Source organism: Trachinotus anak, unplaced genomic scaffold, assembly GCF_046630095.1.
Source record: "Trachinotus anak isolate AG129_WGS33_773 ecotype Australia unplaced genomic scaffold, CSIRO_AGI_Tana_v1 ptg000009l, whole genome shotgun sequence".
Classification (NCBI taxonomy): domain Eukaryota; kingdom Metazoa; phylum Chordata; class Actinopteri; order Carangiformes; family Carangidae; genus Trachinotus; species Trachinotus anak.
In genome coordinates this window covers 10,864,210-10,877,642 of record NW_027273860.1, presented here as the reverse complement: position 1 = coordinate 10,877,642, position 13,433 = coordinate 10,864,210, and the positions used below count along the sequence as shown (strand labels likewise).

Sequence of the window (13,433 nt, the reverse complement as noted above, 5' to 3'; positions counted from 1 at the left end):
GGCACATGGTAAGAAAGAAAAATCTTTAGTTACCAGAGCACACAACAGTTATGAGGAGCTCATTTACGTTGCCAAAAAACACCTGTCTGCTACTTTTCACAAACTACTGCTCAGTAACAGGTGCCACAGTTGTCCATTGCCTCTGACACGCATCAATAGCGACTCTATTTGTTGAAGGAAATATCTTAATAGTCAACACCAGGCACCTTCACTGTTTTTCCACACCTCTCTCTGACCATCTCTCCCCTCACACAGAGACGAGAGTCTCCTTGCTCCACTGCACACTTGGCAAAGACAAGTCATTTGAGGGTTGGCACATGCTTAAGAAAATAATAGGCCCCAAAGTCAAGTTTGCAACAACTTCTGGACCAAAAACTCAATAAGTCATGGACATTTAAAATGTGGGAATAACAAGTGAGGATAAACAGCGAAAGGGAGGGAGAGGCAGTCTTGTTTGTGGAGTTACAGCTGTGAGAAGCTGTTCACCTGTCTGTGGTATTAGTTGTAAACGAAAGGAGTGAGGTATACCATAAACTACTATATGGAGGTTCTTTTGTGGCCAGCAAGGATTTTATGGTTCAAAGCAAATAGTGCATAATATACTTTAAGTATATATGTAAAAGTGTGTATTCAGTCATGTTGGGAATATTATTTAGCAATAATCAGTAATATCCCCTCAGCTATAAGTGACTCACTTATAGCTGCTAAGTGAATCACTTATAGCTAAATCAAACTATAAGTGAACAGGTTTTACCCCTGAATAATCAGCTGCTGGACAAAGTATCAAGACTAACTTAATGAAGAGCTGCTATGGGAGCTGCTTTGCTCTGATTGAGTGAACTGCCTTCTGCCCCTGTTTCCTCAGGCTTGCTTTGTGAGAAGGGTGAACTCTTCACCCACCTAGCCAGGCGGTCTAATAAACCCCACAAAGGGACCTGTCTCTGGGCAATGGGCCACCAAGGTATGGGGCCCTGGGCACAAGGAAGCCAGGAATGTAGAGGTCAGTGGAATGAAGCCAGTCCATAGGAGAGGTCACACCTGCCACATGTCACATATAGGTCATTGTTTTGTGGTATTAGCCCTGTATTACAGAAGCCCAGGGCCCGCTCTTCATTCCAGAATGCCTACTGACCTTACGAAACTTAACATAGACACATCCTGCACAAGGATTAGTGACATTCCCTGAGGCAACTTGTTGAGCTACAACCAGAATATATTCCATTCACTCCCTACTATACAGAGACATGCCGCTGAGAAACCACCACATCTATAGTGTTTAAAATAAGTCAGGAGCTTGGCTTACATCTAAGAGACACAGTAAAAACACCTTCAGAGTGGAATGTTAATGACATTAACATCAAACCCTCCCCTGCTATTGTTGCTGTCAAAAGTACAGACGCTCATTTGATTTATGAGGCGGCTCCTCCTTTACTGCCACGCAGTCTCTTCCCAAGTCTGTGTATTACACATTAGCTGTATATGGCATCTGCTGCAAAGATAAAAAGTGTCTGACCTAATAAAGTTGCAGTCATCTTTCCATTAGTGGAACCAACTTCAACTCAACATGGATCAATGTCAAAAACAAAATCATATGCATAAAAGAATTTGCTCTACAACATCTGCCTGAGGGGAAAAAAAAACCAAAACATTTCACCACATCTGTTATGGACATGTTGTCAACAAACAAACCAAAACAAACACCCACCCATGCCAACCACCTGTGCTACCGCAGTAACTGCACCACATATTCCACACACGCTGCACCTACGCACAATCACTGGGGCAACCCTTTTAGTCAGCACCGGGGCCCAGCTCCACCCGCTTCACCCGGAGGCTCGGGCTAAAGATAAATTAATAATGTCACAAAGGGTGTTCCAAAGCACACAATGCATTCTTCTCGTCCCAGGAGCCGTGGGGAAAAACTACTGATTGATATGGACAGGGTCAGGAAGTCCTTTGCGAATATCACAGGAGGGGATGGAGGGGTGGGCAGAGTGAGCAGGAATGAGAAGAGGAGACAAGACACTGAGAGACACAGAGGGAGAGATAAAGAGACAGGCAGAAACAGAGATATACAGATAGAGTGACACAGAGGTAGAGCAAACACAGGGGAATGTTAAGTGGGGTAGAAAGTGGAAAGTGAAGTGGAAGGAAGTGGGGAAACATACTGAGCACTGGGAAAGTAGTCTTGAACCCCTTAAAGACCATCCCTCCCCCCAACCCAGTCAAGTAGTGCACCCTGGGAGCCTGTTGGAGGGCCTACCAAGAAACAGCAGGGCATGTTGCCATGGAACGATCCAGTGTATTGCAACGCTGCCTCAAATCAGCGATGAGAGTTGCGGGAGGCCAGTGTGGGCTTGGCACGAGCGCAGTGCTCCGTAAAAAACAAAAAAGCCATCCCTGATCTTCTTCATGGTATGCACCCCAGCTATTCTTGGATGATAAATCATTTTGATTTCACACTTGCCGAGTCGTCGGCCCCAGCAGCTTCTCAGCAGCCTGTCATCACTGGGGATTGAGGGGCGGGTGTACTGTAATAATGTTAGGTACACCAAATCATAAAAACTCAAATTGGATGTTAACATACGGCAGCAGATGAAAGCTCCCAGAATATCTGCATATGTCATCTCTAAACATGGACCTTATTTATTTATTTTTTTGTTTTGACAGGTTTTAGTTTTAGGTTGTCAGTCCTAAGTAGGAACCCCTGGGTTGTGTGTGTTTGAGGGGGTGTAATAATGTGAGCCTAAATGTAACTTACATGTGCTGAGAAGCATTTGGGAAGAGCTCAGCGTACTGAGGTGCTGAGTCTTCTGGGCCATGAGGGGCAGCATGACTGATGACCATCATCACAGGACGGTGAGGATATATCTTCTTGGACATGCGGAAAAAGTTGATGCTGTCATTGGTGATCAGATCTGTGAAATAGTCCTGGAAAGAAGAGCAGAACCTTTTAATAAGTGCTACAGGGGTAAAATCACACCTAGAGGAGGCTAAAAGTGAAGGTGGAACTGGGGGAAAATGCAAAACAACACAAGCTTTGATAAACCTCATTCGTAGTCCAATCACCATGACATGTTGCTTTCCCTCGTCCAGTCATTTTCAAATACATGGAGAGGGGCCAGTGGGGATATGAACTGGGGCCATTGAGTACACTACAGTACCAATCTGTCGAGTCAACAGCTGGCAGCCTGCCGGTGTGTGTGTAAATGCGAGTGTGCGTGCTGGAGTCTATGTGTGTATGTGTATACAGTACATGGGCTGTTGCCTCATCAATGAATCTCTGCACTATTGAATGTGACACCACTTGATGGTGAGAGGAGCCTGGCGCTCTCAAATGGTATGTTGTTATGACAGCTCCCACCCTCTGTTCCTCTCTGGGCTATCCATTCTCTTTCTCCTGTTTAGCTTCATTTTCTTTTTTTACTTTTCTCTTATCATGTCTTCGTTTCTTTGCTTCTCACTGATTCACTCTTGTATACAGAAGGTAGGAAAGATCCTGAGTGCTTTGTTTTTCAAATTTTAAAAGGCAAGAACAAGGAGACGACAACTGAATGAATGAAACTGTAAGTCAATGTAAAGAGCTTAGACTAAGAAAATGTAAATTGTCACATCAAACAATCCACAGGCGTGACATTTTATCAAAACCTTTATTGCAGGCGTGGTGGAGTCTGTTTTTGAAATGTACCGTAGATCACACCCTGAACTAAAATCACAATAGCATTTGCCAAGTTTCCAACAGTAGATTAACCATCCTACCTGCAGTTTTGGTATGCTGCTGTTGTTGCCTAGCATACAACATACGGAAGGGAGTGCCAGGTTGAGAATGAAAGGGTAAAGGGTGATTTCCCTGAAATGTCAGAAGTGGGTTTGGCTGATTCATCCTGTCTCTATTAATAGGCTTTATAGCCAGGCCAGCTTTAATGGTCTGGCAGCTGCACATGCCCATGGAGGCTGGTGATTGCGTGCACAAGGCAAAGCATTGCCATACTTGTTTTCTTCACTTTGCCAGTTCTCCAAAATCTGAGCCACTGCTGCTAAGGGCTCTGGCAGGTCAGAAGGAAGTGACAGTGTGATGGGGAATGCCTGGCCAGCAGCTATAAAATGGTCAGGGAGGTGAGGAGTATCACTTTTCCCAGAACTGCTTGGAGATGATTAGTGCTAAGTGGCAGTCACATAATTCAAGCTCATTCACACATGGTTTAATTTCCCAATGACACGGATCCATTTAAATTGAGATTCTGAAGTTTTCAGTTTTAAAACCTATATGGTTTGACTGTCAATGCTGCAGGGGTTTAAGGTTTTGACTTTACAAGATTCATTTCAAGGTGCTTGATCTCTGATCATCAGAAACATATTACACCTGGCTTGCGACACAGGCTGCTTTGTGTCTCTATTACAGTTGTCTTCTGTCATGGAATTTGAAGAAAAAAGTGTATGGATCATATTCTCAAACTTCACACAAAAGGTCTTTAACAAAGGCCTTAACCTCAATGAACTCATCCTCCTGCAGATGGAAAATCAGATGGGATCTAATTGGATGAAATCACTGGGTATAGTGCCTCATCTAATCACAATGACTTGGTGTGCCAGCTGCAGTCTGTGTAGAATACCATGACCCTCTCACCCTGTGTGAATCTAAAAAGAGGAGCTGTGGTTGACCTAGTGGTGGCAGGTTGATAGGTTTCGGCAATAAATAGCAAATAATGTGTCCGTTTGGTTTTAAACCACAATCTGCTGAGCAAGCCCATGTCATGTAAACACCTTGGCCTCAGCTTGTGGGTAACTTTACACCTCAGTCCAAGTTGGCAGAGGAATAGCAGTCCAAACATTTGTTTGCCCATCTTTCAGGCAGGCCATCTTGAAACTTGACATGTATCCAAGCTATAAACCCTCCTCATGGATTCCTCATGTCCTGAGGACTATGCTACCTGGGATGATATTGGCATGGAGCTGCAAAAACAAGCTGACAGCTCTTATAAAAACAGCCAGGGAAGATTGATGACCGATGCCAAGCAGAGCCACAAAAAGACAGCGTAACCACGGTGTTCATCTCCAGACTCTGACAGGGGTAAAGTGAAATGTCCCTTCCTTTTTATTGTGGTATGATGGCACAAACTCATTCTGCAACACTTCATAGTGAGACAAAAAGAAGAACAAGAAACGGGCAGGCAGACAGGGAGACAAAAACAAGTGCAGGGTGGCATTTATCATAGGCAACACTGGCTTCTCATAAAGATGCTTCAGTTTTATAGGGTCTAAATGTTGAAGTAAGGTGTGTCATAATAAAGGGATGCTGCAGAAAGAGGAGACGCCATGTCAAGTCAACTCAGCTCAATCCCTCTAATTCTCGAATGAGAATTCCTGCCAGCTTGGATCACAACACTGTGATAAGTGAAGTGTTTCACTGTCTGTATTTATAAGTGAGTGGAACCTGCAATTTGTCAGGAGAACTCTTTATATTGGTTCATAAAGGGGAAACAAATGAGTGATTGAGTTAATGGTCCCTTTGTAGAAATTATGGGAACACATACCTTGGCATAATCGGCACCATGTTTCTCCTTGTAACCATTCCGACACACAGTGTAATTATAGAAGCGGGAATTTTTGATCAATCCGACCCATTCGCGCCACCCAGGTGGGATGTAGCTGCCATTGTACTCGTTGAGGTACTTGCCGAAGAAGGCTGCAGAAGAGAAGAAGAGAAAGGAGCCTTTCATTATGCAGATATTCTTTTTATATGTATATATAGTCTAGGCCATCAATTCATGTTTTGCTTTGTTTGCTTATTCCTGTGAAAATCTTAATTCTGTGTGACTTTGTCTGTGTGCGTGTATGTGACGCACAACTTTTTTGCTTGTCTCTTTTTCCCTGGCTTCACTGCACTGCATTCTCAGATAGGCTGGGCAGGAAGCCAGCCTGTCCCAGAGAGGGCTAATTGCAGACTAACGCATCAGCTCAAAAACCGCAGGCCACGCTGCAGCCCACAGGACCCCACTGAGCTGCCCAGTCCAACGCCTACCCATCACTCACACAGATACTGTCTGGAGAGACAGTACAGCGACCTGGCATGCACACCCTGTTTGCATTTCTCACAGCAGACAGGCAGACAGGCAGGCAGGCAGGCAGGGTGGTGGAGTCTAGCTTACTAATGTGAATATAGAATGGCCTGGAGGAGATTTGAGCTGGTACTGACAGACAGTATCTTGGCCATAAGTGAAATTGTACAGGTGAACCATCATTACCTGAAAAGTGCCATTTTTACATAAGAAAACAATGAAATACACCACCAGCACTACATTAAGAGGCCTGTTCTGAACATACATGAGGCCTGTAATGCTGATTGTTGATTTATAGTGCCTGTGTAGGTGCGTGTGTTCACGTCTTCATCTTCACCAACCTGTCCTGTAGCCCGTGTTGTTGAGGTAGACAGCGAATGAGCGTGGCTCGTGCTGAACTTGCCAGGAAGGAGAGGAGCAATTCTCATTGTTGGTGTAGGTGTTGTGGTTGTGGACGTACTTGCCCGTCAACATTGAGGATCGTGACGGGCAGCACATGGGTGTGGTGACAAAGGCATTGGTGAAAGTAGTGCCTCCATCTTCCATGATTTTACGGGTTTTATTCATCACCTGTAGAGAACCTGGAGGGTGAGGTATGAACATCAGTGCTGAGTGATAAACACAATTCAGTGTATTTAAATGACCTAAGCTTTTCCTACTGAATTCTCTTAATGGTAAAATAATTGTAATTCAGCAGTTAATAGGCCAGATGGCCATTCAGCTCTGGCTTATGGCCTCTATTTAATATTTCATGTGTGGAGGAAGACCACATATATCCTGATGCAAATACCCACAAAGACAAAGAAATTGATTAAGACAGCATAGAGAGAAAAATTGGGGAAAGAAATATCACAGAAATGTATTCAAGAAACAGTGTAACAAGAATTTTTTTTTAAGAAAGGACAAAATAGGACCCAAATGAAAAGTAAAAAGAGCCCATAAAATTCCAGGAAGACCAGGACGAGTGCCAGCCTTACCCAATTCAACATCCTGGTCGTCAGTCATGATGAGGATGATGTTGGGCCGGATGTTTCTGCGGTCTCGCTGGATGCGACCCCTCAGGCCCTGAGCCCTGGTGGTGGTGAAGGCCCAGCTGCCTGGAGCCCAGTCCAGGGACAGCAAGGCCAACCAGGCCAGCCACTGAAGCAGCATGGTGTCTGAGACGACAGGAGACAGGATGGGTAGGTGGGAGGATTAATGGAGAGATGTAGGGAGGGAGAAGAGGTCCAGCCAGGCCACTCACTCACACCCGGGCAGCTCTCGCAGCCGTGGTCGACTGTGAGGAAACAGAAGGAGAAAACACATGGAGACATTACAGAAAGGAACATGGGGGGAACAGAAAGAATTTTACAGCAGCAGAATAGAGAATTGTTTTATGAAAAAAGAAAAGCCTGGATTCCTTCTAGGAAGATTTCAGCATATTTACCTCAGATTAATTGTGTGCATCTGGTCACGAAACACACTCAAACACAACAGTTTATCCATAAACAGAGAAGCTAGAAAAGATTCTTTCACGCTTTAGCCCTTGATTCCACCAAGGACAATTTACCCAATAGTTCCAGCACATGTTGCGTGCTGACTGAAACCTCATCAGTCCTCTCTCCTAAAAACAAATTCCCTCAAAATCATCTCTCCTGACCAGAACTGAAAAAAAAAAACAACTAGATCACAGCAACCCACAAAACCATTTAAACAACAAAGGAGCATTGAAGATCTAGAAACACGCATCTCACCTCAGAGAATCCCATGAGTCTTATTTTATTTGGTCTGTTCTCACAATATCCTTGTACTTTTTCTTGTGTGTTTCACTCTCTCCTTCCTGTGTCAGATAACACACACTCACGCACGGAAACTCTCCATCTCTACTGGAGAGCTGTTGTTCAGCTAAGTGTGCTGAGACTGTGCCATTGGTTGTCTGCACTCAAACACCCACAGCAGCTCTACTGTGTAAGCCAATCGCCATCCACCTTCCACCTGTCACTCAAAAGTCACCCCCTGGTGATTCAAGTGTGACAGAGGGCCGGTGGGGAGGATGGGACCACACTAGGGGGGAGGGGGTTAGGGGGTTAGGGGGCACGGGAGGCGGAGAGAGGGTTCCGCTACATTAACCCCAGTGCCACTGTCGCCAATCACAGATTACCACCGAGTCATCACAGCACTTTGGAACCTCTTGCTCACTTACAATGTCATGGCCAACCATAAAAAGTCTACATACTCTTTGCCTAAATGTCAGTGAGCAGTAGAAAATTGATATTCAACTAAAATCTAAACTCACTCCAACTTCAGAAACAGAAAGATGTTTGGTTATCATGCTGTCACCAAGAGAGATCACACTTAAATCAAATTTTAAATATCAATCCATAAATCCACGTTATAAGATTGAGGTCACAGGTACGTACAACAATGGAAAGACAATTTAAATTAGCAGGTAATTTTCTGTATTAATAATAATGTATGTGGTCATATGGCTTGTGGCTATGAGATGAACCATGACGCTGTAATAATGAGTGCTCCATCATTGCCTGTGAAAATGTGCCTTATGGACAGTAATCCCACTGAGTGGCACCATACTGCTCCCTATTCTGAGTTAATGGCCTGAAACCAAATGGCAGGTCTATGACACCTGAGCCTGGTCAAACCCCACTGAGTTCCCCCACCCGCCTCCTTACCCTCATTTCTACAAAGGGCAAGTCCAGAAACTATAAACTAAATAAGTGATTTATGGTGCCTGACAAATAATGGAAGACAATCTAGATAAGTGTGCAAAAATTTTAAAGGGTGATAAGAAAATCATTTTTGTCATTAAAGCACTGTGTACTTTACATATATACATACTGACAGCTTTAGGTGCTTCATGAATACAGATCTTCCGATCAATAATTTGTGTGAATAGGTGAGGAAAGTCATGTTCTTGGCCTTGCTCTACATTTCCTATCTGCTCTTTCTCTGGTTAAATGCTGTCTGTGATAAGCAGAGCTCCAGACGGAGCTTTAAGAGCACTTTGGTCTGTCCTGCATTTCAGACGCGCAGTGTCCTGGCCAGCCAGCCCAGTCATCGTGACAGCCCTGTGCAAACATTGGCGCCATTTGGACAAACACCCCTCCAGCGCAGGGTGGCAGAGTGCATAGAACCTCACAGTGAATTACACACATAACACAAACTACTGTACAAACATATGGTGACATGCAAAAAGTCATAAGACACTCACACACAAGTCTTTCTCCCACAAAAACACATTCTCCTGCTGTGAGGTTCCAAGTCCTCCTACATAAATGGGAACTCTTCCCAGAAACAATAGACAAAGCTCCGTATCTAGAAAAAACTCAAGTCTCTATTTCTGTCAAGCTGTGGAAGACCTGAAATCAACTGTAAGCCAGTCAGCCAGATAGTGTAATGTTAGCACCCAGTGCAAATTCAATTTTACATGCCAATGGTTCCCAGCAATAGGCTCTTCATGCGACTCAGAGAAGTGAGAAAACAGACAAGTAGGTTCATTGTGGAATCTGATACAAACGTTGTGGTGCTGATGTGGTTAGCTATTGTGGTATCAATAGCCACACTGTCTGAAGTGACTGAGATGGTAGGGCCACTAAAGTGCCACACATAATGACCAATGAGATGTGGGCCGAAATGACGCAGGCTAAACGACACAGCTGCTGCCAGGAATAAGAGCGCGACCTCCCCTTGTCCTTTGCATTACCTCTCATCTTAACTTAATTTCACCTGATCCACTTTCCTCACTAGGTCATCTGAAGTTCACTCATAAGCACAAGGATTTCTAGTAGCTCTGTATCTGCTGGAGGTACCCCCTGGATCTTTTGACAGCTGCCCATCTCAAAGTGTCCCCTCATCAAAGGAAACACCACACTTTTTTTTTTTTATGTATATAGGATCCATAGTACCCTGACTGTTAATATGACATATAGGACATAAAGCTGCTAAAGGAAATGCCAAGCTAACTGACAAGACCAGTGCGTAGAGATAAGCAGCTGCCGTCTGCAGAGCAGAGATGAACTCATGGCAGTTGGTTGGCTGTATTGAGACCTATGGCACAAAGCAAGTTTCCTGTTCACATGAAGCAAAACTAAAAATTAAAATAAAAAAAAAAAAAACAAAAAAAACAAAACACAATAGTGACTTTACATATAATCAAAGCTGTAATTCTGAAAATTTAGCAGACTTTTCCTCCTTGAATACTTTAAAGTCTAAAAATAGTTAAGCAGTAAAAACAATCTGATGTGAGTGTACTTCTATCTACCCCCACAGTAATTTCTGCCTCAGACAAGTGTCTGTCCTGCAAGACCTGTGGTTACAGAAAATAATGTCTTCTACTGTCTGTGTTGATCTGGAGCATTGCCACCTGCATTGAGTGTGTATGCAAACACTCATACAAACACAAAATCACAATCCAGAAATATGAATAATATTTAACAAGAGGTGATAAAAATGAATCCATAACATGGTTTAAATATGCTTTGTTTTACTAAAATCTCCTCTCAAGGGAAATAATTATGGTAAATATTTAAAATATTCTATGAATCTGCATATTAAAACAATATCTGTTCCTGATTTGAAAGCTGGAAAGTAGTTAAATTGTCCAGATTGGACAGTTTAAATACTGCTTTAATCAGTGCTAGTTATCAGGATTAACTGCATAAGATTAACTCAATTAGATCCGTGTGTTCAAACACAGTCACTCCTGAGTGTTTTGTTTTGTACACGCACTGAACAAAGTGGTATCTGGAGTTCTTGCCTTCAGGCACACTTAAGAATGCGGGTCAGTAGTGAAGGTAGCCAGTAAATTCAGCTAAACATGACTGGATGTGTTCAAAACTAATAACTAATACACCATAAATACACAACAGTATGAGTGAATATGCTGAAATCTGAAAGTTTTTATATACTTGGCTTCTGAATATCTCTTCTGTTATTGCCACTGCTTCTTAGTTGCCTCCAACATCTGAGTTTAAATGCATGTTGCCAATTTCACAAACTCCTTGAGAATCCTCTGTGAGAATAATGTTTCATGTCATTTTCATAAACACTTAATTTTCACTGACTCATTTATTTATGTCATACAACGTGATATAAGTAGAACATGCCTCTTCTATACATCTGTGGAGCAGACAGGAGGGTCTTTATTCCTGGACAGAGTCTAAGGACTAGGGAGTGCATTGTTACTCCTTCCTCATTGTTTTGGGGGATTAGCACTAATGACCCTTTAAATGAGCCTTTACTGTACTCATCATGGTTAAGCTGGGGGAGGAATATTGGGGATGGATCGGAGGAACGTAAAATGCCCAGGGGTTCAAAGGACGAGAACAAAAAGGCTACTATGGAGTTTTCAGTCACACAGCTGCCAGATACATAAAAGATGTGCAATTTTCAGATTAATGGCCATCAACACTAGGGACTTTTAGCACACCTCAACACCTCACTAATCTTTACTTTCATGATAGTAAAGGTTTTTTCCTACTTTACTTGCAGAAAACAGCTCTTTCACTTACTCTCCTTTGGCACAAGCAGCATTGCTCAGTGATTTGGTATGGCTACACAGACAGCTGTGCTTTGTGCACCGAGTAAAGCTGAGCATAATAGATTTGCTGCTTGTGTAACCATCCAGGGCAGTACTATTCGGCTGGCTGGCAGTTGTGCCCTCCAGTTAGGGCCTCAAACCACACACCCTGCTGCACCCTGACCCTCCTCTGACCCGAGTGGTAATATGGCTTTGATGGTGGCTTGTTTAACCTAACCTCAGCAACCTGAGGCTACCCACACACAGGGGTTAAGAGGGGAAACTCTGAAGGAAGAAAACATAGAGTGGAGGGGGTTCAGTACAGAGGTATGACGGTAACAAAAGTCTTGTAAAAGCCTGGTTGTGATCAGCCTGCACATTCATTTTATCAATGGGAAACAGGCTGATTCTTTCTTAGTTTCTGTTCAGTCAGCAGTGGCAGTCTGTACATTTATCAGCTGTCACTGCAGAACAGCAGACACACTGAGAAGTCGCATTAAAGAATTCTTCTGTAGTGAAAAAAAAAACAAAAGAAAAAAAACACACCAACTGACCACCAAGAATCCATGCATCCCTTAAAGCAACGTATTTGTCCACCCATGGGCTTTGGATCTTGTTCAAGTTAACATGGAGCATCTCGAGGTGAAGGGGTCCACGTTCCCAAAACAAGATGCAAGTCAAACCCAAACCAGATGCCATGCCCCACTAAAGTAAATCATTCATTCATAAAGGGCCCTGCTATTAAGGACAATGGCCATTTCAAAGCACCTCAAATCCCCACTTATTTCTGCCCATTCTCTCTCTCTCTCTCTCGCTCCCTCTCTATTTGTACAGTCCATCTCTATGGCAGCCAAGTCACAGAGGAATGATTGCAAAGAGTGGGGAATTAAAGTCTAATGGGATAGTTGAATTCTGTAGGTTGTTCTGTGACCACAGTCTGCATGACTAGCAATAACGGTAAAAGCCTTTCGGTAAAAGTGTGCAGTCATAACTCTGTGCAGGAACTCCACTCAAATGTCTACCATGAGAGAATTATGGCAGGCAGGGAATAAAAATTACAGAGATATAGTAGATGGTAAGTTGCAAACTGATCTGAAAAACAATCCAGAAGAGATAAACATGAGGAACAGATCTCTTTCTGCTTCAGACGAGTGACAATTTTCAGGGTAGGCTGCTCTCCGTTTCAGAGGGGAAAAATGATTATGGCGAGGTCTTAGATTAATACTGAGGTTTGTCCAAATATTTCTGTAATCCGAGGGAATTCGGCTGGTCTGCTGCCATGAGGACTGACGAGGGCCTTTTACACTGAGGAGGGCCTGTGTCAGGGCCCGCTGTCCCCAGTGGGCCAAGGGCAGCACATTGTACCCACCAAGACCCACCCGTCAGCCACACTGGGCTCACTGAAGGAGAGCTCTGTCCCAGGGCACTCACTTGGCTGTGGGTACGCACTGGGAACAGGCTCAAACCTTGGTGTTTTCAGACTCTTAACTCCACTGATTTGTTTGACCAAAATGCCCAAATTGGTGTAGGTTCTATGACAAAATTCCAGCGAGAAAACCAAGTGCAAGGCAGTGAGGAGAGATCACTGGCTCTTTGTTCCGACATGTTTACGGCTACACCACTTTCTACCTCGATAGGCACAGGCAGAATCCTCATTTCATCCATGTTACAACTATAAAACTTCATGTTATAGCTAGAAATGATTCCCATCCATTGGTATGCGGTGTGTTTAGAGAACAACGCAGGCTGCTTTAATGAGGAAGAATGGCCTCAATTCAGTGAAATGTGAACCTGGAGTGGGTGCATTCACGGCTATTAGTCAAACCCCTCATGTTTCTCCCGGACCTGGTAAGAGACCC

General features: G+C 43.7%; 1 protein-coding gene across 5 annotated transcripts in view; it reads right to left on the bottom strand.

Moving 5' to 3' along the window:
• sulf1 (sulfatase 1) overlaps positions 1-13,433 on the bottom strand; it is a 77,399-nt gene that overhangs the window by 14,691 nt on the left and 49,275 nt on the right. For all 5 annotated transcript variants that reach the window (XM_071485278.1, XM_071485281.1, XM_071485277.1 and 2 more), the window contains exons 2-5: positions 7,037-7,335; positions 6,401-6,640; positions 5,535-5,686; positions 2,762-2,931 (exon numbers count right to left, since the gene is read on the bottom strand). In XM_071485278.1, the coding sequence (XP_071341379.1) occupies positions 2,762-2,931; positions 5,535-5,686; positions 6,401-6,640; positions 7,037-7,211 (737 nt within the window). In that variant the 5' untranslated portion in view covers positions 7,212-7,335. The remainder of the gene's footprint in view (positions 1-2,761; positions 2,932-5,534; positions 5,687-6,400; positions 6,641-7,036; positions 7,336-13,433) is intronic.